The 27,489-nt window shown below is 52.5% G+C and overlaps 3 protein-coding genes across 7 annotated transcripts in view; 1 reads left to right on the top strand and 2 right to left on the bottom strand.

The window, feature by feature from the left end:
• DNAJC17 (DnaJ heat shock protein family (Hsp40) member C17) overlaps positions 1-22,402 on the top strand; it is a 40,474-nt gene extending 18,072 nt beyond the window's left edge. Inside the window, exons 2-11 of one of the 2 annotated variants that reach the window (XM_004454995.5) lie at positions 10,885-10,954; positions 11,285-11,343; positions 11,534-11,621; positions 12,967-13,052; positions 13,293-13,389; positions 13,992-14,035; positions 14,489-14,566; positions 15,142-15,222; positions 15,755-15,865; positions 22,206-22,402. In XM_004454995.5, the coding sequence (XP_004455052.2) occupies positions 10,885-10,954; positions 11,285-11,343; positions 11,534-11,621; positions 12,967-13,052; positions 13,293-13,389; positions 13,992-14,035; positions 14,489-14,566; positions 15,142-15,222; positions 15,755-15,865; positions 22,206-22,328 (837 nt within the window). In that variant the 3' untranslated portion in view covers positions 22,329-22,402. Of the gene's footprint in view, positions 1-10,884; positions 10,955-11,284; positions 11,344-11,533; positions 11,622-12,966; positions 13,053-13,292; positions 13,390-13,991; positions 14,036-14,488; positions 14,567-15,141; positions 15,223-15,754; positions 15,866-21,547 lie in introns of both variants that reach the window. The other variant, XM_058293944.2, reaches the window with a different exon arrangement.
• On the bottom strand, positions 17,975-21,559 carry C3H15orf62 (chromosome 3 C15orf62 homolog). Of its 4 annotated transcripts, none has more exons than XR_009185073.1 (3): positions 19,242-21,559; positions 18,630-18,782; positions 17,975-18,319 (listed from the first exon to the last, which is right to left on the bottom strand). XR_009185073.1 is itself a non-coding variant. In XM_023587807.2 (2 exons), exon 1 carries the CDS (start codon positions 19,771-19,773, stop codon positions 19,246-19,248), a length of 528 nt encoding a protein of 175 aa, XP_023443575.2. In that variant the 5' UTR covers positions 19,774-21,559; the 3' UTR covers positions 17,975-18,319; positions 19,242-19,245. The 4 variants fall into 4 exon arrangements, 1 of the variants encoding a protein (XP_023443575.2); XR_009185075.1 differs by having other exon boundaries at positions 18,630-18,684; XR_009185074.1 differs by having other exon boundaries at positions 18,630-20,004; positions 20,090-21,559.
• A 168-nt stretch (positions 22,403-22,570) lies between the features above and the next one.
• On the bottom strand, positions 22,571-26,586 carry GCHFR (GTP cyclohydrolase I feedback regulator). The gene is made up of 3 exons (XM_058293945.1): positions 26,413-26,586; positions 24,099-24,193; positions 22,571-22,955 (listed from the first exon to the last, which is right to left on the bottom strand). Exons 1-3 carry the CDS (start codon positions 26,446-26,448, stop codon positions 22,832-22,834), a joined length of 255 nt encoding a protein of 84 aa, XP_058149928.1. The 5' UTR covers positions 26,449-26,586; the 3' UTR covers positions 22,571-22,831.
• Positions 26,587-27,489: the final 903 nt, after the last annotated feature.

Here is a 27,489-nt window from a genome sequence, read left to right as displayed (position 1 = left end):
GTCTGAATTCCAGATATAACACCTTATTAAAAATACCAAAATGTCCCAGTTGCAACAGAAGATTACAAAAGATACAAAGATACAAAGAAACAGGAAGGCCCAGAGAAGATTAAAGCATTAAAAACCATCAATGAGGGAAGCAGACTTGGCCCAGTGGATAGGGCTTCTGTCTACCACATGGGAGGTCCAGGGTTCAAACCCCGGGCCTCCTTGACGTGTGTGGAGCTAGCCCATGCTAAGCGCTGATGCACGCAAGGAGTGCCGCACCACGCAGGGGTGGCCCTCATGTAGGGGAGCCCCACATGCAAGGAGTGTGCCTCGTAAGAAGAGCTACCCAGTGCGAAAGAAATTGCAGCCTGCCCAGGAATGGCACCACACACAGAGAGAGCTGACACAAGATGATGTAACAAAAAAGAGACAGATTCCTGTGCCGCTGACAACAACAGAAGCAGACAAAGAACATGCAGCAAATGGACACAGAGAACAGACAACCGGGGTGGCGGGGGGGGGGGGGGGGGAGGGGAGAGAAATAAATAAAATAAATCTTTAAAAAAAAACAACAAAACCATCAATGAGGAGGACCAAACCTGGGATATACCATATAAAGATTTTTTAAAATGGTCTTAAATTGGCTCATATGCTCAAAAAGCTAAAGGACAGGAAGTGGACTTGGCCCAGTGGATAGGGTATATGCCTACCACATGGGAGGTCCGCGGTTCAAACCCTGGGCCTCCTTGACCCATGTGGAGCTGGCCCATGCGTAGTGCTGATGCACACAAGGAGTGCCCTGCCACGCAGGGGTGTCTCCCACGTAGGGGAGCCCCACATGCAAGGAGTGTGCCCCATAAGGAGAGCCACCCAGTGTGAAAGAAAGTGCAGTCTGCCCAAGAATTGTGCCACACACACAGAGAGCTGACACAACAAGATGACACAACAAAAAGAAACACAGATTCCTGGTGCCGCTGGTAAGGATAGAAGTGGCCACAGAAGAACACAAAATGAATGGACACAGAGAGCAGACAACTGGGAGGGAGGGGAGGGAGGGGAAATAAATAAATAAATAAATCTTTTTTTTTAAAAGCTAAAGGAAAACAGGAACAAAGAACTAAAGGAAATCAGGAAAATAATAGGTGAACATCAAGAGAATATTGATAGATGGAAATTATGAAAAGGAACCAAACAGAGCTGACAACATAGTAACAGAAATTAAAGTTCCTTAGAAGGGTTCAACAATAGATTGGAACTGGCAGAAGAAAGAATCAATAAACTAGAATATAAAACAATTGAAAGCATCTAGTCTGAGGAGCAGAAGGGAGAAAGAATGGAAAAAAGTGAAAAGAGCCCAAGAAACCTGGGGGATATCATCAAGTATACTAAGGTATGCATTATGGGAGTCCCAGAAGGAGAAAGAGAGAAAGAGAGAGAATATTCAAAGAAATGATGGCTGAAAATTTCCCAAATTCAAGGAAAGACATGAATATATATATCTAAGATGCTTGATTAACTCCAAAATGGATAAACTCAAATAGACCAATGCTGAGGCATATTATAATCAAAATATCAAACACCAAAGATAAAGAGAATTCTGAAAGAAATTCAGTTGCAAGAAAGAAGCAATGTGTCACATACAAGGGAGCATCCAAAAATTAAGTGCCGATTTCTTATCGGAAAACGTGGAAGCCAGAGGCAGTGGGGAGACATATTTATGGTGCTGAAAGCAAAAAATGCCAGGCAAGAATTTTATATCTGGCAAAAATGAAGGAGAGATTAAGACATTCCCAGATAAGCAAAAGTTGAGGGAGTTCGTTATCGCTAGATAGGCCATACAAGAGATGCTAAAGAAAATTCTGCAGGTTGAAAGGAAAGGGCACTAGAGTACAGATCAAAGCTACATGAAGAAATAAGGATTTCTGGTAAGGGTAGCAACATGGGTAAATATAAATGCCAGTACTGTTGGATTTTTCTTTTGTATCTCCACTTTTTACTCTGTACAGGATCTAAAAGGCAAATGCCTAAAATATAATGATAAATCATTGGTCTTGGACTCACAGTGTATAAACATGCAATTTGTGACAAGAACTACATAAAGGTGGGGAGACTGAGTAGTATAGGGACATAATTTTTGTATACTCTTGAAGTTAAGTTGCTTTCAAAGCAAACAAGATTGTTATAGATTTAGGATATTATGTTAAAACCCCATGATAAGTACAAAGAAAATATCAGAGAATATGCAAGCTCATAGAAACAGAAATTAAAGTAAAGGTTGCCAGAGGGGGGGGAGGGGGAATGGGGAGATAAAATGCACAATGGGCATAGAGTTTCTGTTTGGAGAGACAGGTGAGTTTTAGTGATAGAAGGTGGTGAATGTGGTTAATCTCCCTGAATGATATGCTTGGGAGTGATTGAGATGAGAAAGTTTATGTTGTATGTATGCTTCCACAATTAAAAGAAAAGTTCAACTAAAGAGACAATATAATTAAGTGCAATACATGATCCTGGATGGGATTAAACAAGAGAGAAGAAAATGCTCTAAGGGACATGAATTGGATGTAGGAAAAAAATGGAATATAGACTTAAGCTTTATATCAGTGTTAAATGATATAAAATGAAATGAACAGCTGCACTTATGGTGGTTCCATTATCCTTGTTCTTAGCAAATGTACATGGCAGTGTTAAGTGTTCTTAGAGCACAATGCATACAACCTAAACTCAAAGTGTTCAGAAAATGGATTGATAGGTGGATGGATAGTTAAATGTGGTCAAGTGTTAGAATTGGTGGATCTGGGTGTCTGGGGGTATGTTGGGGTTCTTTATAGGCTTTGTATTGTTTTTGTAAGTATACTGTGGGTTTGAAAGTATCTAAAAAAAAAGGTTTTGTTTTTTTTTTAAACCCAAAAACCTAACCAGGAGCAGTTTCTGTTTCAGCCCAGGTTACCATTTAATATGTTATCCATTTGCATAGTCTCTTCTATTGTTGTTGTTGTTTTTTTAAGATTTATTTTTTTATTTATTTCTTCCCCCCCCCCCCCCCCCCACCAGTTATCTGTTCTCTATGTCCATTCACTGTGTGTTCTTCTGTGACCGCTTCTATCCTTACCGGCAGCACTGGGAATCTGTGTTTCTTTTTGTTGCGTCATCTTGTTGTGTCAGCTCTCCGTGTGTGCGGCGCCATTCTTGGGCAGGCTGCACTTCTTTTCGTGCTGGGCGGCCCTCCTTATAGGCGCACTCCTTGCAGGTGGGGCTCCCCTACGTGGGGGACACCCCTGTGTGGCACAGCACTCCTTGCACACATCAGCACTGAGCGTGGGCCAGCTCCACACGGGTCAAAAAGGCCCAGGGTTTGAACCACGGACCTCCCATGTGGTAGGCGAACGCTCTATCCATTGGGCCAAGTCCACTTCCCGTATTGTTTTTTCTCTACCTGAGTACTGTTAGTTATTATTTTTCTTTAAATCAATTCACTTCCACTTACTAACATTTTTTAAATAAAGGAAACTGATGGATTAGAAGAAAATGGACATGAATGTGATGTAGGATGTACCAGGCCCCAGAGAGAAGTTCTATCCACTGGGTGAGGGCAGAGACTGGGCAGAGAGCAGCTCAGGAGTTGAGCACCCAGGTCTCAAGGGGCGAGGGTCATAGCAGGCAATGGGGATGGGTGAGGGGCAGCCGGACCTAGGGTTTCTGGCAGATCTTGGGGATGCACCTCTCTAAACCCGGGAAAGGATTTGGGGATTTGGGCCTGATTGGATGCTTAGAATAAGGGTGGGAGGGAGGAGGCAGGGCCTGATGGAAAGGTATCATCTGACTCTGACAATGAGCAGGGTTGTGGACTGGGCTTCGGACTGGGAGCTGGTTTTAGGAAAGCGGACTGAGAGAGGAGGGCAGGCAGAGGCTGAGGCCCGGGAGGGAGTGCTGGGAGGGTTAAAGGGAAGGGGGCGCCCAGAGGTGAGAGCCTGAGGGTGGGAGGAGCTGAGGGTTGATCCCATTGCTCCTGCTGCACCCTGCGGAGCCTGGACCTTGGGCCTTGGATAGCAGGTCATGAGAGACACTGGCTTGGCATGAGGCATGAGGTACCTCCCTGGGGGTGACTGACTCTGCTTAGGTTGAGCCTTCTGAGTAATCCAGTGGTTCCTGCAGTGACCAGTCATTTGGGGATTTCTCTGCAGTGCTGTCTCGATACCTTAAGGTGGGCATGGGTCACAGGCTGTAAGGAATGAAAGTGACCAGTCTTTCCGGCAAAAGGGACTTTTCGATAAATGCCTAGAGCTCATTCGATAAATGCCTGTGACATCAGGCAGTCCTGTAACCTCCAGTGTTTCTGTAGGTGAGGGGACGAGATGGCTGCCACTACCCAGCTGTGAAGACTGACTGTTCTATTACTGGAACCGGGCCTGATAATGGCTTTCTAGCAGATTCACCCGGGGTGGTTTGTTCATTTAGTACCTGATGTCATACAGAGCTGCCTCCCTGTGCATCCTTATCTGAGCTCAGTCTGCCAGTCTGGCTTTTGAGAACTGGGCCTAATTACCTGTACCACTTACTTACCTGGCTCCAACTTTTATTACAAGAAAGGACAGCAGCCTATTTAAGAGTAATGACCTCTTCTTTATAGGGCATCTTTCTTTCAAGTTAATGATGGCCATTTTATATTTATGGGACCCCTTAGTGCCTGGCATTTTTGGATGAGTCAGGAGTTCATACCCATCAGGAGGTGAAACTGGAGGCCAGTGGGTCATCAGCGGCTCCTTGGTGCACCTGGAGCAAAGCCGGGTGGAGATGGCAGGAAACCAGCTCCCAGCCCCCTCCCAGCTCTGCGCTGGGGTTACTGCAAGTGGTGGATCCGTTGCGGGGCTTCCAAGCTTCCGGGGAAGGGCCTGTTAATTCATTGCTCATTCTTCCCCTCTGTGATGTGGGCTGTGAGGGGATAACATTTAGTTCCCAATTGGGTTCTCTTGGCAGTCCACTATAGTGATTTCTTCCCTTTTCCGGACTTGGTTTTTCAAGAGGAGGTGTTAGTAGATAGAGGGGGAAATTGTGAAACAGTGGTAAGGGCTCCTGGTATTAGGGCATAATCTATATCCTTCTACTCCTACGTGGGCCTGCAGTAATTGCACGTATTTTCCCTAGGCCTGCTTTAGGAGAGTTGTGTTTACATGATGAGAAATTCTTGAGGCAGCAGTCACTCCGGGAGGGCTGGGCAAAGCTGAGAATCCAGTTTGCAGCACAAAGCACCGGAGTCCAGGCCAACTGGTTCAAAGTCAAAACTGGCCTTCCAGGCTAAAATTGAGGAATAGGCCCTGCCCAGGGCAGGTTTAGCAGCTAAATATAGTAATAACAGGTTAATCAGGGCTAATCCACTTGCCCAGCATTCTTAGGCCATGGGTTTTGGTTGACAGCCACTCTGGAAGATCTCAGGCTACCTGCCCAGGCCCTCTACTTTTTGAATGAGAAAGATTTCAGAGCCTGTGGGAACTAATGAAGGATTGAGTTTTATAATTGCCACCAACACACTTAAAACCAGTCTTATCCACCTAGAGGATTCAAATTGGGTTGACCTGAGACCACTGTGGGCCAGAGTCCATCACTGGGGTTCCTGTCAGGCCAGCATTGTACTGGGCTGGGATCACTGGTTGCCTCCATCACAAGGAGATAAGGGAGAGATTTGGGAACATACACTGAGTGCCTCGTTTTTGTCAGGTGCTTCACATGGTTGTTTCCTTTAATCTTCACAACAGCCCTCTGTGTAGGCATTATTTTCCTCACTTTGAGTTGAAGAACTTGAGGCTGAATGACATTCAGTAATTTGTCCAGGGTTATGCTACCAGCTTGTCCAGGGTTATGCTACCAGCATGGGGATTGAAATTTGTTATAGATATAACATAGATTGTTCCCTTTTTAACATTTTTAAGTGTGCATCTCATTGTGGGTGTGCTTTGCGTTTTTGGAGGTACCAGGTATTGAACCTGGGACCTCGTACATGTGAAGCACACGTTCAACCACTGAGCTACTCCTGCTCCACCTCATTGTGTTGTTTTTGTTTGTTTGTTTGTTTGTCTGGTTTCGTCACTGTCTTTTTTTTTTTTTAATTTCTCTCCCCTTCCTCGATCCACCCCCCCCCCCCGCAGTTGTCTGCTCTCTGCGTCCATTCACTGCGTGTTCTTCTGTGTCCACCTGCATTCTTGTCAGTGGCACTGGGAATCTGTGTCTCTTTTAGTTGCGTCATCTTGCTGTGTCAGTTCTCCGTGTGTGCAGCACCACTCCTGGGCAGGCTGGACATTTTCGCACAGGTCGGCTCTCCTTACAGGGTGCATCCTTGCATGTGAGGCTCCCCTACGCAGGGGACACCCCTGTGTGGCAGGGCATTCCCTGCGCGCATCAGCACTGCGCGTGGGCCAGCTCACCACATGGGTCAGGAAGCCCTGGGTTTGAACCCTGGACCTCCCATGCGGTAGGCGGATGCTCTATCAATTGAGCCAAATCTGTTTCCCTCATCATTGTCTTTTTAGTGTTTCGCTTCGCGGCTCGGGGTCACTGTGCAGATCTGGGATGCCTTTTTTTTTTCTTTTTTTACCAGGAGGTCCCGGGTCCTCCATTTGGTAAACAGGAGCTCAGTTGCTTGAACCACAGCTGCTTCCCCTCTTTGTGTTTTGATTCATATTTCCCTAATGAGGAATCATCAGAGTTAAGCATCTTTTCATGTGCTTATTGGTCACTTCTATATATTTTTAAGAGAAATGAATATTGAAGTTCTTTGCCCATTTTTAAATTGGGATTATTTATGATTTTTTACTCAGAGAAATGGAAATTTTTTTCTTTGTCAATTGATCCATTGCATGTGTGTGTGATTTTTTTTAACTTAGCTTTATGCTTAGGAATTTCTTCCCCATCCTGAAAGTAGATTAATGGTCCCCTCGTTTCATTTTGTTTGTTTATATTTAGGTTTTGTTTTTTGTTGTTTTTAAAAAATCAATTTGTACTTTTGGGATTTGATTTGAGATGAAGGTCCAACTTTTTTCCCCCTAAGTCTTAGAAATTGTAATAGCATCTTTTACCATATATTAAATTTTTACACTTATTGCAATTTGTTTCTTGGGCCAGTTTATGTTTCATTAATCTTGCCTGCTTCATTTGTGCTTTATGATGCATTTTCTTAGGAGGTAGAGAATGTCTAGGTTCCTCAAGTTCCTCAGTGATGGAGACTCCATAAGCCTCTTCCATCATCCAGTCGAGTTTCTTACCCTTGAATTCTAGAGGGCTCATGTCATCTGCCCCTGCTCACAATGAGCACCATGTAGCTTTTTCTAATGGTTCCACTCTCTTGAATCACATGAACTTTCATATATTTTCAGTATCATACCTGAGTTAACTGTCATTTTTTAATCCATGTTGTCTCCTCTTCTCTGCCCAGGTTGTATTTCTTTGCCTATGTATACTCTCATTCTCTAGCATTTCTTCAATCTAAGTCTGTTCGTTCAAACCTATTTGTATGAATTTGTACTTCCCCACAGTTTTCTTCTTTTTCTTTGGTCCAAGTTTTAAAATTTAACTAAGATATCCTTTTGACAAAAGCATGACTTTATTTCCAAGTTTTATTGCAATCATGTCTCTCTCTTTTCATGTCCTTTTTAGTTGTCAGGACCTTTTCCTCATTAAAGCACAACTTTTCTATTTTTCCTCTAAGATTGTCTGGGGCTTGAAGAGTAGTCCATGCTCTTTACACCCCGGTCTCCAATGTCCTTCCCATTCTCTCTGCTTGGAGAACTCCTACTCATCTTTTAAGGCCCAACTCAGAAATTGTCCCCTTTGGGAAGCCTGCAGGGCTCCGTTGGTCCCTCCTGCTTACAGCATCCTTCTCACTCTGTTTTCCCAGCGCTCTTCCTTGCTCAGCAATGCCCTTCCTTTTTAGTGTCAGGAAATATGCCTGGTTTTCCTCTGTAGCCACAGCCTCCAGCTCGGTGCCTGCACACTCTAGATGCTCCTTCAGTGGCCCCACGAGGGGTGGTAGAGTCAGTGCATGAGACTGGGGATTTTTTAAGGAGAGGACTGGGAAACACAGGTTCAGCCCCCTACGCCTTTCAATGGAGGTTTGGAAGTTGAGGCATGGGCCAGGCCTTGAAGCAATGGAGATGCAAAGTATCCTAATTTCATTGAGCCGGTTGTGTTTGGTTGGAAGTATTGGGAGTGTGGGAGACTGTAGGGATAAGGAGCAGGTTTGGGGTCCTCCCAGTTGGGGAGTGAGGTAACCTAGGTATAGTTGTACTAGTTGCTTCAAATAAAATTTGATGAAACTATTACAGATATTTGTCAGAGGAACATGTTCTGGAAAGAAAATTGGTTAAGGACGTAAATGAATGTATATAGATTAACATCCCAATTAGCACATAAGTACATTTTTTTCCCAATGAGAACAATTTTGTTTCCCTGTTTAAGTGAAAAGCCAATATTCTGGTATATAACATCCAAAATGAATTATAAAACACCAAACAGGATTGGTTTAATTTCATTCTTTTGAGTAAAACCCATAAAGCATTCTCTCAAATTAAAAACCAGAAAAGAATGTACCCCACACACAACCACCCCATGCCCCATTTATCTTGCTGGGCCTTGTCTGCCTTCCTTCTGTCCGTCTCTCCTAGATTTATAGAAGAGAACATATAACCCACTTTAAAAGAGACCCTTGATAACAGGAATAGGCATACCCACTAATTCTAGTCCTGAGGAAGTTCCTTCCCAGGACGGTGTTACAAGTTGAGACACTAGACATGGTGGAAGATGGGCTGCCTTGGAGACACAGGCAGGCACCACCTCTCCCGCCTCTTCCTCTCATACATCTCGGAGGGTGGCGAAAGAAGGTGGGGGCAGGAAGAGACCAGAAACAAAGGCAAAAGACGCCTGTAAGTGTGCGTAGGTGCTTGTATTCACTTGGTCAAGAAGGAAGAATGATTAGTTAATGTTGAAACCTTGAAGAGTGGCGAAATGGGGAAAGAGAATTAGCTTTGTAGCTTCCCATTTATATTGTGCATTGTTTTATATATGTTATATATTTTGTATTATTTTACTTTTTGAAAAAAAGTCAAATAAAAGACCCCAAAATATAAAACATATGATAAAGGCTACGTTTAAAATAAAAAGGAAATGAAGTTGGGGACACAATGGAAGAAGCAAAAGAAAGGGAGAAAAGATGAATAAGGGACATGAAGAGTAAAGATGATATTTTAAATGTAAGGTTATATATAAACCTATCACCTCCCTTTTTATGTTTATTATTTTTTTCAAATGGCAAAAACGCATCTAGGGCAGGAGGGGGCCTGGGGTGAGGAGGCGAGCAGGTGGGTCAGGTGTGCATAGGTGGACGGCTGGGAAGGTGGGAGGGCAGGAGGCACATCCACCCCTGCCCAAACCCTGGCCTGGGAGCGGCTCTCGCTGCTTCCAACTCGGTCAGGGGAGGGCTGGTGCTCGCCGTGGCCAGTGGGTGGCAGCACACCCCAGAGGTTCTCTTCAGTTTTCTGGGCAACGTGGGTGCCCGCCCTCACTTGGCGGTGGAGGTCAGAGTTGAGCCAGGCACCTGCCCAGCAGGTCCTCCCTGGCAGATGCTGGCTGCCTGCCCTGGAAGGCCCTTATTTAGCACGCTTTGGCTTAGAAGTTTTTACTGGTTCCTTCTGAGAATCCAGGAAAGCCGGTCTGCTAAGCTGCTCAGGGAAGTTCTGGTTCCGGAGGCTCCTCCTGCCAGGAGGTTTGGGCAGCAGGTAAATGCAGAGAGAAGGTGAGGGGCAAAGGCCTGCGGAAGAGTGGCGCGGGCTCTGGGCTTTTGTACTGTTTATACTTAAAACACCCAGGTAGGTAATAGGTGAAAGAGAATCTTGGTAGTTAGGTTTGATTTTATTAATGTAAGAAATAGTAGGGGGTTTCTTTTAAGTAAACAGAGATGCAAAGATGAAAACTGAAAATGAACCATAATCTCCCCACCAAGGGAACCTCTGTTGGCAATAAAAAATGTTAATAAACAAGACTTGTCTAAGGTTTGAAACTTTGAAATACTGAGAGGTATTAAATGAGAAGTTCATGCTTCCTTCCCCTTCCCCATCAGCCTCTCCCCGAAGGAAATCCCTAAGTTTCTTATGGTTGCTTTAAGAAATGAAAAAAAAAGGAAACAATACCTATACACATACCTAATACCTGTAACTATGTATATTTCTCTTATTTATTGGTTTTAATCCCCAAAGTGGTCATCTCTACATGCTGTTCTGATCCCTGCTTTTTTCACTCGTGATATCTTACAGACCTTTCTATATTGGCACATGTAGACCTGACTCTGTTCTAATGTATTTAATGAGCCTTGCTGTCGATGGGGATTTTGGTTGTTGCCGGTTGAGAGCTATTATAAACAGTGCTGCAGGGAGGAGTATCCTTGTATATTTATTTTTACATAATTCTATAAGTCCAAATTCTAGGCATGGGTCAGAGGGAAAGGACATTTTAAAATTCAATGGCTAAATTTTCCTCCAGAAAGATTGCCCCAGGTACACTCCCGCCAAGGCTGTGTGAGAGTATCTGTTTTCAAGTGGCTGTAGAAAAACACGGGACACTCTGCTGCTGCCCCTTCCAGGCACCCTTTGTCTTCTGCTGTGGTGAGAGCAGGCACTCTGCAGGAAGGAGGCCCAGCTCCTCTGCTGGTGGGCGGTGGCCGGCTCCCTCGGTGGGCTTTGCCTCATCCGTTGCGAATTCCCATGGTGTCGTGCAGTGACTCTCAGTGCCGGAGCCGGCAGCCTCTCTTTTAGGTGGGGATGGGGCCCACTTATCACTGTAAACAAGGTTTTCCTGCTTGTTGCTGGTCTGAGACCTGGGTAAGGAGTGAATGCCCACGACTTCTGACTCTTCCAGGTGAAGAAGGCATACAGGCAGAAGGCCCTGTCCTGCCACCCAGACAAAAACCCGGATAATCCCAAAGCAGGTGAGCCTCTGCTGGGGATGCGGGGAGGAGAGCGGCCTGTTCGCCCGGGCGCGGGGCCTTCGCTGATCTCAGCCCTGTGTCTGAGTGCTGTGGAGTGTGGGTGCACCCAGCCCACCTCCTCGGCAGGGCTCCCAGGGCTTCGCATCCCCTGTTAGGGGCACCTGGTCAGTTGCTCAGGGGCACGTTCTTTCCTGTAGCTGCTGGTCTGGCAGCTGCCAATGTTGACGTTTCTTCCATCCTGCGTCTTCTCTGAACTGCTCCTTCGAGCGAGCACACCATCACCAAGTCTAACTTTGTTTTTCTCCTCTCTCGTTTGGTCCTTATGTTTAGCTGAACTCTTCCACCAGCTTTCTCAGGCCTTGGAGGTACTGACCGATGCCGCAGCAAGGGTAAGCGCATCCTCTGTTTTCTGGGGGCTGGAGACCACGTCTGCCATCAGCCTAAACCCTAGACCCGGTGCCAGGCTGCTCCCCAGGGACCCTGGAGAGCGAGGCCCATGGGCCAGCAGCAGGAGCCGTGAGGTGCTGGGGCTTTGTTCTCCTGGCTGACTGGCTGCTCTGTGTTCATTTCTCCCACCAGGCTGCATATGACAAGGTCCGGAAAGCCAAGAAGCAGGCAGCGGAAAGGACCCAGAAGCTTGATGAGAGAAGGAAGAAAGTGAAGCTTGGTAGGTGGCGTCATAGCGCTGGGTGGTCTGTGGTTTCCTTTCCTGCTGGCCTCTGTCTTTCATCTCCTTCACTTTTCTTGCTGGAGCTTCAGTTCCAGCAGATCAAAGCCTCCTGGCCCAGCTGTGGGCAGGACTATTCTTCGGGGTTGGATTCTAAGGGCACTCTTAGGGGTAATGACAAGGACTAGATTTACTGGTAGCTGAGCATTGTGACAGATGCTTTATTATCTCCTTTAAATTAAATTATCACAGCTATCCAAGGAGGTGGGTATTACTAAATCCATTTTTTTAATTCTTTTTTTTGACTAGAGATGTCTAAACCCATTTTTTATATACAAAGAAGCTGAGGTACCAAAAAAGATATAATTTTGCTGGAGCTGAATGATAGACCCACACAGTACGACTAAAATCAGGCCATGCCAACTCTTCTTTAATTCTCTCAGCCTTATTCCTGCCTAGAGCTTTCACTCTGAGAAGCCCTTTCAGAGGGACCCAAAGAGGTCCAGGCATTATTTTATTATTTTTCTTTTTAACAGTTATACATTCACCTATTTCAAGTGTATAGTTCAATGATGTTTTAGTAAATTTATTGAATGGTGCAACTATGACTGTAAATCAATTTGAGAACGTGTTCATCACCCCAATAAGATTGGTCTAAGCATTCTTTACATACTTTCTCTCCCCTTCTTCTTGCCTATTTGGGATCCATATATTTAACATGTGGCTATGCCATCCCAGTACATTTATTTCTATATATTTTTAGAAATGTGTGTGGGTGTGGGTGGGGGCTCTAGGGAAGTAAAATGCACGGAAGGGAAGTCGTGTGTCTGGGCCTGGGAGCAGGACTGTCATAGCCGCTGCGGGGCGGGGAGGGCTCTGAACCTGGGGTGATGCCCTCCCACAGAACCTGCCCACCTCTGAGGGCGCCCCTCGCCAGGTCCACAGCTGAGTGGTGAGAGAAGAATCACAGCCAAGGCAAGGTCCCAGGTCAGGTGTGCCAATCCACAGGAGCAGGGGCTGGCAGCTCCCCGCCCATGGCATCCCTTGACACATGAGCACCCGCCTGCACCCTCTTCACCAACTGGAGGAAGCTACCTGGGTCGGCAGGAGCTGTTTTAACTCTTCCAGACCCTGATCGCTCAGCTGGCACCCGGCTGTGCCATGACCTTCCTTAATGGGAATCAACTTGAGGGCACAGGGCCTTGGAGGGAAGGGCCAGAGTTGCTGTATGGTTTCAGCCTGTTGGGAACTTTGGGGATCCTGAAGCAGCCAGAGCCGGGGCAGGCTGAGGCCACGAAGAAACTGCTTAGACCAGCAGTTGGGTCATTCAAACCCTTGTGCCTAGACCTGGAGGCCCGGGAGCGGCAGGCCCAGGCCAATGGGAGTGAGGAAGAGGAGGAGAGCCGGAGCACCAGGACGCTAGAGCAAGAGGTGAGTGCCCAGGCCCCCTGGCCGGAGCGCCTCCGGCCAAAGGAGGAGCGACCTGGTGGTCGTGGGCCCAGGGAGGGCCTGCGCCTTCCACCGTCTTCTGTGGGGTCTGGGTCACGTGTCCCACCCGCAGGTTGCTGAGCCCTAGCTGGCAGGTGGACTCTCCCAGGGACCTTTACAAGGTGAGCCAACTTGGAGCTGGATCTGCACAGAATTGTCACCCCCAAACCCCCTGCCCTGCAGATCACACGTCTCCGCGAAGAGGGTTCCCGGCAGCTGGAGGAACAGCAGAGACTGATCCGGGAGCAGATGTGCCAGGAACGAGAACAGAGGTTGAGAGGTGAGAGGTGCCCACGCTCGCGGCTCCCCGCTCCACGGCAGCTTCAGGCTGCCCAGCGCGCCCACATCCCCTGGGTGGTGGAGTCGCTGCGGAGGCTTCCCTCCACCTGCCAGAGCCCCAGGGAATCCCCACTCCGACACATACCACCTGTCCCTTCTTCCAACCACTTCTCTGGGGCCTGTTTGCTTTTGCTCTGCCTGAGACTTTTTGGCTCTGCCTGTCTTAGTCCCAAGCAGAGGTGGCTCTGGTTTGGAGCAGGAAAAGGCACTGTTTGATTTTGGGCCCTGGGATCCTTTGTTTGGGTAGAATGTAGTGGTCTGTATCGCTACCTCCTGCCCCAGCAAGTGTTTGGAGCTCTTCATTTGGAGAGTGCTAACAACGGGCAGTCCTCCCTAGGCGCGCAGCCACCTAGAGCAGGGACTCCTCTGAGGATGGGGTGGGATTGCGTCTACTCCCCCCCCCAGGCTCCTCACCAGGGCAGGGCCCATGTTGCCTGTGGTCAGGAGCGGCCTTTTCCAGGTCCTTTAGGCTCTGGGCAGTGTCTCCTTTGGGAGAGCCTCTGACTCCCTCATATCCTATCCTGCTTTTCCCAATTTTTCTAGGAAAGACAGAAAATACTGAAGGCAAAGGAACCCCCAAACTAAAGGTGAGCTCTGGCAGGATCCACGGGTCTCCTCAGCAAGAACAGGGATGTTTCCTGTGGCTCTCGGGGTTCTGGCTGGGGCGCTGGCTCCCGATGGCACTCCAGCACCACTACCCCTGCCCTTTCCGTCCTCCAGCTGCCTGGAAATCAGAACTGCTGCTCTGAGCTCTGCCGTGAAAGGCTCTCAATCTCAACCCTGGTGTTGTCAGGGCAGAGCATTGCCCAGAAGCTCTCATAGGAGAGTGTCTTCCAGGACTGGAAGCATCGTGGAGTGCGAGCAGGAGGCTCTGCCTCTCATTTATCAAAGGCAAAACGTTTTCTGGTGGTGCTTCCTAGGTTATAGGTGCCTTAAAGACCAGGAAGGTGTCTGTGTAAACTGGAGAGCCCAGGTCTGGCCTCTGGTCCTATTCACCAAAGGGCAGGGTTTAATGATGACACCGCCTTCTGTCTTTTCAGTTAAAATGGAAGTGCAAGAAGGAGGATGAGTCAAAAGGTGGCTACTCCAAAGATGTCCTCCTGCGGCTTTTTCAAAAGGTCTGCCCTGCTGACTTCCCTTCTTTCCCTGTCCTCTCAGTCCACATCCAAGGACCCTAAACTTCCCTTGTCATCTCTACCTGCTTCTTTGCCATCTCATAGACCCTAGGACAGCCTGGAGACTTCTCCCCAGGCCATGGTCCTCTTGTCACTCATGCTGCCATGTGCCCCTCAGCCCCGTCTCCTTCATCACCTAGGTCTAACTCTTCTGTCCTTTTGGAAGCAAAGGACTTGGCTGAGTGTGTTGGGAGAGAGGAGATGTGTGTATAGCAGGAAAGCCCAGTCCTCTTCACCACCTTCAGCCCACCCAGGCAGCTGTGTGCTATGCCAGGCTAAGCCCCCAATCCTTTGCCCATCTCGTCTTTGCTGTCCTTCTACATTTCTGGAAAAAAGCAAACCAAAACAAAAAACTTTCCCTTCTCCGACCTCCCTTCTCTGAGACACTAACAATAAGAAGTCATCCCCCAGCTGAAAATGCCCCAGTAGGCCTCAGGGCAGCCCCAGCTTGGGTCTGGCATGAGCAGACCATCCTGAAGTCTGAGCCATGCTTGCTGGGACCCCTCTTATCCCCACAGTATGGTGAGGTTCTCAACCTGGTGCTTTCCAGCAGGAAGGCGGGCACCGCGGTGGTGGAGTTTGCGACCGTCAAGGCTGCGGTGAGTTCTGCGTGAGGCTTTGGGTAGCCCTGTCATTCCAGAGGAGGGAACCCAATTCTGTGGGCCCTCAAAGCTTAGGTGACCCCTACTCCCCAGGGATTTCCAGGCCAGGCCAGAGCCAAGGCTCCACCCAGAATGCTCTGTCTCTCAAGAGCAGATGCCCTGCAGGTGAAGGATCGGATGGGAGAGGACTCTGGGGACTGAGGAAGATGCAGCCTCTTAGTTCCTTGCTGGCAATCTGCTGCCCCCACACCCTCCTCCCTACCTGGGAAGCTGGGACACCTCCAGCTTGCAAGTCTCAGCACTGCCTTCTCACCTCCAGTACTTCTCCTCACTCCTAAAAATCAGAAGGCTCGTACCCACCACTGTCCCATGAGAAGGGCCAGCACATCAGTGCACCATTGGGTTTGAAAGCTGCTAAGGTTGCCCTACTCCGCTGGGAGGACTGGAATGCTGGTTCTGGTTCTTCCCGTGAGGGTAGAGAGAAAGCTGTATAGCTAATTGCGTTTGTGGGAAATGATATGTTTGGCAGGAGCTGGCTGTTCAGAATGAAGTAGGCTTGGTCGAGAACCCTCTGAAGATTTCCTGGTTAGAGGGACAACCCCGGGGTACCATGGGCTCCAGCCACGCAGGACTGTCACAGGTGAGGAGCCAGGCCTTACCAGACTGGGGCTGCTTAAAGCTGAGGGAGATGTCTTCCTGTTTGGGCTTTCTCAGGGCCCTTTCCTCCCAAATTCAGGTTTTCTGGGAGTAGAGTGGGATAGATTAGCCCACCTGTCTGAGCAGGAAGGACTGTGATTGTGTTTGATCAGAGGGACCCTACCTCCATTGTGTTCTTTTTTTTTTCTTCCCACATCAATGATAATAATTTCTTCCATTGCTAGAATCACAATAAGTCTTGTAGTAGAGTACCAGTTAGTCCACTCTAGTCCATGTTTTATTCCCCAATCCTGAGGATTCTGGGATGGTGATGCATACTTCATCTCTAATTGAGAGAGGGATTCAGTCCCATGTGACTAATGGATGGGACTCTCTCCTGGTCCCTTGGTGTGGTAGATGTCCATCCTTAACTCCCTGTTAGGTGTCCTGGGTGAGTCCAATGAACTGGAGAGTAGATGTTGCAATTCTGCTAAGGCTTAGGGCCCAGCTGGCACATGGACAGCCCAGAGATTCAAGTCTCTTGGATGTACACATACCAATTCCAGCACAGGGACAGAAGAGGCACGTGTAGAGAAGTCATATATGAGTTCAACTCTGTCACACCAGGGAGCACAAACTCCAAAGTAGGGCCCCCACTGGCAAGACACCAACCACTAGAGCTATCTGCCATGACCATAGGACCTGGCTGTCTCCAGAGCCCTCAGGAGCCCCACTATTTGGGGTAGTATGTACTATGACTGTCTATGAGATCCTGCTGAGATGTGCATAAGCATTACCTCTGGGAAAACCTCCCAACTCATTTTGAAGTCTCTTAACCATATAAATTCATTTGTCTTTACCTCTTCCCCCTTTTATTCAAGGTCTTTTTCCAGTTGCATTGCTCGTTGGTGTTTGGTAGTAATTCCTAGTTGCCAGGGAGACTCATCCTTGGGAGTCATGTCCCATGCTGGGGGAAAGGTAATACATTTATATGCTGTTTGGCTCAGAGAGAGGACACATTTGAGCAACAGGGACGCTCAGGAGGCAATTCTTCAGCACCTTACAACACTATGCTACATTGCAATGTCAAGGATAAAGGCTTATGAGGATAGTCGCAAATATCAAGGGCCCATCAATGGACACTAGTCATTGCTCCTGTACTTGGGTGATTGTTACTGTTCCATTAGAGAATGGCAGAGCTCCCCAGGATAGGAATTCAGTATTCGTTCAGCTGTGTGACTCTCTACCCACTGTGGCAATACCCCATTAACACTTGAACCTCCATTGTGTTCTTAGACTCTACTTTCCCCCCACTTTCGTCCCTGTTAGGGTTCTCATCATCAGCTAAAACCTGGCCCCCCAGGTTTCTTGGTTGTGGTGTGAAGCATTTGGAGCTTAGAGAGCAGAAGGAGGGCTCACCTGCAGGAAAGGGGCAGGTGACAAGGGCAGCTGCTTCCTTCCCCAGCTTTTCATTTTTCCAGATAGGCCCGTGGCTGCCCCAGACAGAGACTGTCAAGAGGCAATATCTCTTTTTAGAAATCTTGGCTACTTGCTGACTCGGGGTGCTGCCTGCCCGGAGTCGGGATCTCCACGGGGTTAAGTAGACCTCCCAGCTGACAGGTGCCCTGCACCAGCTCTCAGTCCTCACAGCTCCACGGAGGCCTTGGTTCAGTCCCTCCCAGGGCCTGGGGTTTCATGGCCTGGATGCAGAAGCTGGGGCTGGAGGACTCCTAGCCACACCTGCCCCAGGCTACCCCTGCCCTCACTTTGGTAGCAGGAGAGCTTTGGGAGCAGGAGCTAGAAATCTGGCTCTTCCCTTCACTGAAATGGCCAGGCATAGGGGTCTGTCTGTGAGCCTCCGACTTGTGTTCAGAGCTCCTTGGGGGGGAGAATGGAGAATGCACACAGTGCCTGGCAGATGCTATGCCCCCGCTGTCCCCAGTCACACCACCCCGGCCATTCCATGCACCCCTGCAGCTGGCTGTGAGGACGGGAAGCTTTCTAGGAGTGTGTGCTAGAGGTGGAAAATGAACTGGTTCTGAGCCCAACTGGGGACTCATCTTTAGAGACTTCGTTCCCCCATCTTTAAGTTCCAGCATTTCATAGCCCAAGGTTGTGTTACAGAGAGTTTTATTCATTTCCTGCATTTGCAGAGAAGACTTTTAGCTTGGTGAAAAGAGAGAAGTCACAAGGCTGGGGGCGTGGAAGCAGTGTGCGTGAAGTGTCCCCCTCCCCTTTGCCTTGCTGGGAGAGGCCTGGGGGTCGGAGTCACACAGCCCTGGCTTTGGGTCTCCTGGCCAGGCCTGGGCTGACCCTGTGGGCTTGGCCCTGGTCAGCAGGCCCGTCCTCAGAGCGCTGGGCAGGGCCGAGGTCCCCAGGCCTGGCGGAGGATTCTGGGGCCCAGCTCTGCCTCTGGAGTTGAGTGTCTGTCCCCTGATCCAGTTCTCTCTTCTAGGTCCTGTGGGGAGGAAGGAAGGAAATCTGCCATTGTTTTTGCAGTATTTCCCCAAAGCTTCCATCACTAATAATTCTGGGAATTCTCAAAACACCTCTTTGCAAGTCTGCTGCCTTTGGGTAGCATTCCCTAGAGCGGCCTCCCCTCGGGCCCCAGGGGCCACCAGGTCTCTCCTGTCCCTTTCTCTGATGATTTGTTTGGCCTTTTTCCCACATCATACTCTGTCTCTACCTGCCTCTCTCTTCCTACCCCACCAGCCCCTCCCTTCCCTTAAGCCCCCAGACCCAGTCCAGTACCAGTGGGGAGTACTGACCTGCAGGAAAATTAGTGTTCATTCTTCTCCGAAGTCATAGCCACTAGTCACCTGCCTGTTGAGAACTTGAAATGTAGGTAGTGTGGCCAAGGAACTGAATCTTTATATTTTATTTCATTTCAATGACTGAATTGAAATAGTCACGTGTAGTGGCTGCCAGAATGGACAGTGCAGGTCAAGCGTGGCTCGTCCCCTCTCCTAGGTCTTCCCACCTCCCTCTTTGGCCTGGGTTGGGACACTGCCCGGCCTTGTCCTCTGACCTCCGCTTCACTGACTTCAGAGGGACTGAAGCAGCCACGCCCCTGTTCTGCCCAGCTATCCTCCCGCTCCCCCTGCAGTCCCCGGGGCTCTGCCTGGTGCTTGTGGTGGGCGGGTAGCCTCCCTTTCCCGGCCTGCCCGGCTTCCTTCAGTGCTCCTGCCTGAAGGGCCCCTCATGGCATTGCCAGCTGGCCTCTGCACCTGTCCCTCCACTCTGGGGTGACCTGGAGGACTGTTCAGGACCCAGAGGCAGGCAGAGCCCGGAGTTGGTGTCCCCACCTCCTCCAGTCCACCACTGCACCCTGCTCTCCTGGGTCCCAGGCTTCCGGCTCTTCTCTTCACCCCACCTCTCACCCATTCAGAAGCGGGGCTCACTGGGAAACTGCTCCCTCAGTATCTGTAGGACTTCCTCAAGAAGTGAAATCCCCAGGTCCACTTTGAAGGAGAAGAAGGGGTCACTGAGCTCCGGAGCAGGTGTCCTCTGGAAGGGGGGAGTGTCCAGGAGCTCCTCGTCCGCGTACTGGTGGAGGGGGCCTGCCAGGGAGCGCGCGGCGGGCAGGGGAGCCGAGAAGGCCGCAGCGTAGGCGGGCGGGGGCTCGAGGATGTTGGGGCAGCTGGAGCTCTCTCGGTAGAGGCGTGGGGGCTTAGGTGGGGCCAGCAGGGTGGCCCGCGGCTGCTCGTCCCCCCACAGTGGCAGGCGCCGGCCGTCCGTCCTCCCTCGCAGCTCCCGGATGACCTCTCGGTTGCTGTACTCCTCGTGGTCGCCACCGGCAGTGCTGGCCTGGCTCAGCACACTGCCCTGACGCCGGAGCCGCCGCGGCCGCCCCAGGCTCAGGCGCTTGAAGAAGGAGGCGTTGCGGAAGGAGCCTTTCCGCCAGGTCTCCATGGGACAAGCCTGGAGTCTGAGGAGCCTGGCAGAGGCTCAGGAGCAGCTCGTGACCATGTGGTCCCCGATGGAGCAGTGAGACGCAAGAACCGGGAAGCAGCCTTCCTGGGCTGGAAGCAGAGGCCTCTGGCTTCTGCTCAGCACAGACTTTTGGCCAGCATCTTTGATGGGGAGGGGAGGGCCAGAGAAGAGGGCACTTCGGTGTCCAGGAGAGCAGAGAGCTGGGAGATCCTGATGAGGGATCCCAGAGGGACAGTGTGGTCGGTTACATGAAAGGACCGTGGTAAAAACCCCAAGAGGAAGCAGCAGCACTTACTGGAGCCGGAGTCCTGGCCGCAGTGGTGGTATCAGATGGGGATCTTCCCAGGCTGGGCAGGAGCAGCCAGTGCGCTCCTTCCCCGGCACCCGGGCCCTGCTCCTCGCCGGCGGTCCCCTCGGCCCCTACGCCGTCTCCAGGGCAGCGCAGGGCCGTGCCCTCCCTGCTGGCAGCTCCTGCACTCTGATGAGCGGCTTGGCTGTTTGTGCTGCTGTGTGGCGTGGAGATGTGTTTTGTTTCCCGCTGACTCAGTCAGGTGGGAAGCCAGGTTTCATGCTCTGAGGTAATTGCAGCATCCGCAGGCAGGGACGGGGCGCCAGCCAGTGGCCAAACCCCAGGGCAGTGGGGAGCTTCGGATTCCTCTGGGGACTCGTCCGGGGGTGCCCTGCCTTATCTGTCACCACACTGCTCCCTTTCTCTTCTCGGCCCCCCGTGGGCCTGGCTCCCCAGCCCCCAGTGTGTCTGGGGGGGAGGAGCTGAGCGCGGGAGGGAATAAACTGAAAGGCAGGAGGGTGGAGCATTTGTTGGGGAAGGAAAGGAGACCGATCACTGCTGTGGGTGACTCAGGCCCTCAGTAGCAGAGCCTGCAGGGATCAGGGGCAGGAGGCAGAGGGCGTGTTAACGGGGCTCTCCACCCCCAAACTTTGAAGGGCTGATCTCCTCCCAGGGCTGGGTCCAGGGCATGCCAAAGGGGACCCCAAGCTTCCTTGGCTGAGCAGGGTTTTTGGGGGAGGGGAAGATGGCCCTGGCCTTTGCCTGATGCACGCCCAGCTGCCCGGTCCTCACCCTTCCCCACTCATGAAGGCCTCATGGTGGGAGCAGAGCAGGTGGGGGCCCTTCTCTGTGAGGGCCTCAAGTGGGGTCCCTTCTCTGTGAGGGGGCTGGGCCACATGGGGCTGCCACAGCTCAACCAAGCACGGCCTGGCAGGGAGGGAGCTCGCCTAAGAGTTGCTGCAGCCAGAGAGGAGGGGTGGCGCTGGAAGAGGCAGGGGGAATCCGGCTGAGCAACACTTCCTGATTCTGCACACCCCCCACTCCAAACCAGTTGGCCAGGGCCCTGGCGTCTTAAACCCCGCCACTCCCTTCTTATTTCCCGGGTCACTGACCACCAACCCTTCCTCCTGGCTCACTCCCTGGGAGTGTCTAGCTTGTGACCTGTGGCACAGGGCCTGCCAGCCTTCTACCCCGTGGAGGGACCACAGCACCTTGCAACTCCCGGCTTGGCTCACTTCTGCGCCATCTTGGGTGGACTTCACACCTCTCAGAGGAGCTCGGGTCCACATGATCATCACACAGCTTCCACCGCACTGAGGGAGGAAGTGATTCAGTTCCCACTGCAGACCTTATCAGGGCGTGGGGTTGGCAGTTCAGGACTTTGCTGGTTGAGCTGCTTCTCCACCCCACAGCCTTGGCCCATTGAACTGGTTGTTTATTATTCTTTTGACTATTAAAATGTAGCACTCCTTAATCCCCCGCATCGTGCTGGCAAGATCACAGTGGGAAGACGCACAAGCCCTGCCCTCCAGGAGCCCTGGTGTGTGTTTTTAGGAGGCAAGCTGGACCTGCACTTGTTTCTCTCTTCTGGGGTGGAGTGTCTGAGGCTGTGTTTAGGGCAGGGCTCCCCTCCTGCTTTCTCAGCAGGAGCCACCACAGGGGATGGCAGCGTGGAGGAGGCAGGGTGCTGTCTGCACCTCTGACAACCGGCCTTCGTTGGAAATCTGAGAGGCCAAAGCCAGGGGGTGGAGGAAGGGATGCCAAGTAAAGGGCTGAGAGGAAATAAAGGGAGGTGGGGGCCTGGCCAGCGCATGGTGAAGTGATTCACATGGAGAAGAACCAGAGCTGCCTGCAGGAGTGAAGGGCCAGGGACTGGGGAGGTCGTGAGGAGATGCCCTGACTGGGATGGGCTGACCGGGAGCCAGCAGGGGAGAAGCTGGCCCCGAGGGCTAAGGCCTGCTGGCCACCAAGGAACTTAGATGGGCTGGGGTTCCAGAATGATGTTCCAGGGCCCCTCACTCCTGGACATCCCCTGCTCTCCGGGCCCTGGATGGCAGCTCTGCCTAGCCCCTGACCTCTGTGGAGTGTGTTCTACGGTCCCTGATCTCTCTCTGTCCCCCAGGGCTCGGTGGTGTCGGAAAGAGACTACGAGAGCCTCGTCATGATGCGCATGCGCCAGGCAGCTGAGCGGCAACAGCTGATCGCCCAGACGCAGGAGGAGGACAAGGAGGGGCGGCCCACGTAGCCCCTAGCTCCAGCCCACCACCCCACAGCCCTTTTCTTAAAGCTCACCAATAAACTTTTCTTTTTTTAAGAGTCTACCTCTATAACGTACATGCTGGCCTGCCCGAGCATGGCCCTGGTTTCAGGGCTGTGTCTCAGAGGCGCCCCAAGGCTGGGCCTCCCTCCCTGGGAGTGGGCAGACCCCCCCAGGGAAAGGTTCCCCGCAGTGAGAGCCAGTGCGAGAGAGTGCCGAGCAGCAGCCACTCATCATGACCCTTTATTGGCTTGGCCTGGCTGTGCAGCCTGGAGCCATCCCCCTGCCCCTCAGCCTGCCCACAGAATGTGGCCTCCCCCACTGACCGAGCAGGGTTTCAGAGGCCAGCCCGTCACCCCCCATTGGCATTGAGCCAAGGCAAATGACAACGTGGGAAGAGGGAGGCAGAGCAGTCAGTGAGGCAGCAGCTGGGAGGCAGGGCCCCTGGTAGCCACTCCAAAGACAGGGCTCCTCTGTTCCTCGGCGTGAGGTCACTCCTTGTGCAGGCACCACACCAGCGTCTGGCCCACCCCGGTCATGCTCAGCACACGGAAGCCCCTGCGTTCCAGCTTGTCCAGGACTATGCGAGGAGGGTCATTGACGTAGTACTCCCAGCTGCGGAGAGACCAGGGTGGGGCGTGAGGGGCGCCCTGAGAAAGCTCCCCAGGCACAGCCAGTCTCTGCCGAAGGCCAGTCGCCAGCAGTGACTGACGCTTACTGGCTGCTTCCTGTGTGCCAGGCTAGGTGCACATCCCTGCCCAGCACTTCATAAGCATTTTCTCATGATAATAGTACTATTACCATTCCCATTTTATAAGAAAACTCAAAGGGGGTAAGTAACTTTCCTGGTGTCATACAGAGAGTAGGACCTGTGTCAGCCCGACCACGGCCACGAAGGCCCTGAGCCACTGCTGTTCCAGAAGAATGGCCTGCCCCTGCCAGCCCTGCAACTGGCTCTTCACCCGGGTTCCTGGCCCTTTGCTTCCTGCTCCAGACAGGTTGGCCCTTCTCTGGCATCAGGAAGGTCTGGTTTCCCTTCTTTCAGGTTTACTTCATGCTGCAGGGCCATTAAGTAGATAAAGGGCTCAAGGCCCAAGCTGGGCCCCTTGAGGCAAATGGCTCATGGCAAAGGGGTAGGGTGGGCTTTGCCCTCCAACCGGGATCCAACAGCCTGGGCCCAGCTGCCTTCTTTCCCCCTTTGAATTGAGAACTCTGGCCACTCCTCTCAAGAGGCGGTGAGGGAGCAGAAAGGAACACAGTGGTCAGTTGAGGCATGGACACAGTGTGAACGATGCCAAGGGACTTAGCCAAGTCCCAAGGCAGCAGCTGAGCTGGAAGTGGGACCCAAACTTCCTGCTCTCCATTTCTAGGGCTTGGTTTTGTGACTCACCCAGTGTTTCAAGACAGAAACCTATCTCTCTCTGTAGCCATCTCCATCTCCTATCTCTCTGTAGCTCTCTCCATCTTGATCGGGTCTGGCTTAGAGATGAGAGGGCAGGACAAGGAACAGACCACTTCTGGAGTCCCATTCCCAGGGAACCAGACCCTGTCCTGGTGCTCTACTAAGGCGGATCTGCCTTGTGAAGGGAGGGTCTGTGGGAAAGCTTTCAGAGTGAGCTGGTGCTCTGGGGGCGGGCTGGCCTGTCTGGAGGGCAGAGCCCCAGGGTGTATGAGCCCTGGGTTTGCCGATACTATAAAGGGAGCAAGGGCCAGTCTAGGGGCTGGCAGGGAGAAGACCCCAGGAATGCCACTACTTACAAGTTGTTTCCCAGGACACTTCTCTTTGAGGCCCCCAGATGCTGCATCAGCTCCGGATCTGACTGCTCATCACCCACCATGGTGGGGCCCACCTCCTACAAAGGAAGCCACAGTGGCCGCTTGGCTAGCTGCCAGGTAAGCGTGGACGGTCCCGCCTCTCCCTCCTCCTTTGCCAGCTAGCTCAGAGCCTGCTTCAGCTAAAGGCTGGAGGGGTTAGTGAAGATCCTCGGGTATTGAGCACAAGCTGGGGAGGGGTGGAGCCCATCAAGGGTCGGGCCCATCAGGCCAAGCCAGGCGGGCCCCCAGCCCCTCAAAGCTGAGCTGGGCATTCCCTGATGATTGGCACCTTCACATCAGGCACCACCACCCACACCTGCGTGACTCTGGATCACCTGAGGAGCAAGAGGAATGAAAGCATGGCCCCGCAGAAGCCTGGACACCGGTGTTCATGCAGCAGTATGCAGAACAACCTTCAGGTGGAAACCATCCAAATGTCTACCAACTAATGAAGGGATAAATAAAATGTGGTACAGCCCTGGAATATTATCTGACAATAAAAAGGAGTGAAGGGGAAGCAGACTTGACCCAGTGGATAGGGCATCCGCCCACCACATGGGAGGTCCGCGGTACAAACCCTGGGCCTCCTTGACCCGTGTGGAGCTGGCCCATGCGCAGTGCTGATGTGCGCAAGGAGTGCCGTGCCATGCAGGGGTGTCCCCCGCGTAGAGGAGCCCCACACGCAAGGAGTGCGCCCCATAAGGAGAGCCGCCCAGCGCGAAAGAAAGTGCAGCCTGCCCAGGAATGGCGCCACACACACGGAGAGCTGACGCAGCAAGATGATGCAACAACAAAGAGACGCAGATTCCGGTGCCGCTGACAACAGAAGGGGACAAAGAAGAGCACGCAGCAAATAGACACAGAACAGACAACTGGGGTGGGGGAGGAAGGGGAGAGAAATAAATAAATAAATAAGGAGTGAAGCACTAATACATGCTACAATATGGATGAGTCTTGAAACCACACTAAATGAAATTAGCTCGACACAAAAGATCACACGTTTTATGATTCCATTTATGTGAATATCCAGAATAGGCAAGTCGATAAAGGCAGTAGATAAGTGGTCACCCTCAGCTGGAGGGGTATGGGGGAAATGGGGAGTGAATGCTAAAGGGTGTGAAGTTTCTCTCTGGGGTGATGAAAATATTCTAAAATTGATTATGTTGATGGTTGCACAACTCTGAATATACTAAAAACTTAAATTGTATACTTAAAATGGATGAATTGTATGGTATGTGGATTATCAATAAAACTGTTATATTAAAACAAAACAAAATAAAAAAGAATCACCTGGGAGCACTTCTAAGACTAGATTTCCAGGCCCCACCCTAGGGAGTGTTTCCCTGGCCCAGGAACCCACCACTCCACAGGGGACTGGTTCTCAAACCATTGCCCTGGGGCACTGCCAAGACCTCCCCTTGCCCTGTGGTGAGCCCGCCAGTTATTTCCTTTGTCCCAGGAGACCTGTGCACCCTCTGGTGGGTCAACAAGCACTGGCCAGCCAGAAGAGGGAGAGGGGCGTCCTGCTGCAGGGCTGGGGATCCCAGTCCTATAGATCTAAGCTAAACGGGGCTCCTAAGCGACCAGGGCCAGCGCCCTCTTTTTCCAGATGGGGAAACTGCACCCAGAGAAAGGGACACGATTCCAGACTGCTGGGTCGGGCTCTTCCCTCCTGTAACCCCACTACCCCATCTCTCTCCTTCCTTTCTTCACAAGCAGGAAGTTCTTTCTTCTCTTCCTTTGCTAAGGCTTCAGGGGTAGAACTTCCTGGAATCGCCTGAGGGTGCAGCTACTGGCTGTGTGTGGACTAGGGACTTGGCACAGACGTTTCAGCGCGTTAGCTTGTCCTTTTCTTTTCCAAAGCTATTTCCCCTCGGTTATTCCACTTTTTTTTTTTTTTTCCTGCGAGGCGGGGCAGAGGGAGTTCCACGTGTCAGGCCAGGACCTCTCCGGGACAGGCAGGTCAGGAGGCGGAGGCGCCCGGGGGTCGCTCTGGCGCGGGGACGCAGGCGCCGGGTCCCCTTCGCGGCCCTGGCGGCTCCGGGCCGCCCAGAGCTCCCCGGGTCCCGGGAGCTGCGAGCCGAGCTTGGTCGGCATCCCCAGCCTCCCTCCCCGCGGTCCGGGGAGGCGTGCCGCGGGCAGGCCCCGGGGGGTGCAGCCACGGGCGGGCGCTGCCGAGTTGGGAGGCGCCAAGGTGCGGCCGCAGCCCGCCTCGGGCTCGGACCCGGCCCGAACTCCCCGAGCGGCGGGTACTCACAATGCGGATCTGGGTGCTGATGAGCAGGTAGGGCATGGTGCGTGCCCTCGGCCAGGCGCCCGCCCTGCTGCCCTGGGCTCCGCGCCGACGCCAGCGCCCCCGGCTGCACGACTGCGGCCCGCGGCCCCAGCTCCCGCTACTTGGGCTCCCGCCTCCGGGCGGCGCCAGTCGGGGCGCGCGGGGCCGTGACCGCCGGGCGCGCCAATCGGGAGCGGGCGCCCGTGACGCGCCCCGGCCTCGGCGGCGCGGTCCCGCCCCTGCCTCCCGGCCGCGGGCTCCCACTCGGGGTGCGCCCCGTGGCCCCGCCGCGGGGAGGGGGTGCGGGTGGGACTGTGGCCTGGAGGCCGGGGCGGCCCGCCGGGCCCTGCGGGCTGCTGCGCCAGGCACGCGCCCTGGCCCTGCGTGCCCTCCTGCCGCACCTCGGCCAGCAGGTTCCAAAGTCCTGCTGCTCGCCCGGGCCGGGGTGAAGTAGGGCAGAGAGCAAACGGCCGCCCCGCTGAGGCGCCGCCTGCTCCAGCCGAGCACGCCCAGGGACGTCGCCGAAGCTGGCGGCGGAGGCCCACTGCCCCGTCCCGGACGCTTCCCCCCAGGCGCTCAGGCGACGGCGGTAGCTTTGCGGCTGGCCCTGAATGCTGCGCCGAAAATGCTCTCCCCACTCCCGGCGCACCCGGCATTCCCGCCTTCCGGATTACTCCGAGCACAGCGGCAGTTCCTGTGGCCCCCCGGGGAACTAACTCTGTGAGCGCGCGAAGCGCTCGGCGGGGGACCTGAGCGCACGGAACCTGGCCCTGATCCGCGAGCCTCCGCGTCGCGGGAGAGCCGCGGGGCACGCGCAGGAGACCCGGCAGCACCCGGGGAAGAAGAAACCACCCGGCCCGCCCGGGCTTCGGCCAGAGGGGGCGGCGAGGTCACGCCGGTGTGTCCACGCCTCATCCCGACGCCACGAAACCCAACACTCTCTACCTGCCTGGTTGTGACTGGTTCTCTAAAACCCACGCACGCACACACAACTTGCAGCCTTCCCTCTCGGCGCTCGAAAAATCTTTGCTTTCTTCAGGAGACATTTATAGGCCATGC

Source organism: Dasypus novemcinctus, chromosome 3, assembly GCF_030445035.2.
Source record: "Dasypus novemcinctus isolate mDasNov1 chromosome 3, mDasNov1.1.hap2, whole genome shotgun sequence".
Taxonomy (NCBI): Eukaryota; Metazoa; Chordata; class Mammalia; order Cingulata; family Dasypodidae; genus Dasypus; species Dasypus novemcinctus.
This window is presented reverse-complemented; position numbering and strand designations above follow the sequence as displayed.

Coding starts and splice junctions, on each gene's coding strand:
- C3H15orf62 (XM_023587807.2), bottom strand. CDS start 19,773: ATGGAGACCTGGCGGAAAGGCTCCTTCCGCAACGCCTCCTTCTTCAAG.
- GCHFR (XM_058293945.1), bottom strand. CDS start 26,448: ATGCCCTACCTGCTCATCAGCACCCAGATCCGCATT. Junction 24,194..26,412: donor TCAGCACCCAGATCCGCATT/GTGAGTACCCGC, acceptor CTTCCTTTGTAG/GAGGTGGGCCCCACCATGGT. Junction 22,956..24,098: donor AGTGTCCTGGGAAACAACTT/GTAAGTAGTGGC, acceptor GTCTCTCCGCAG/CTGGGAGTACTACGTCAATG.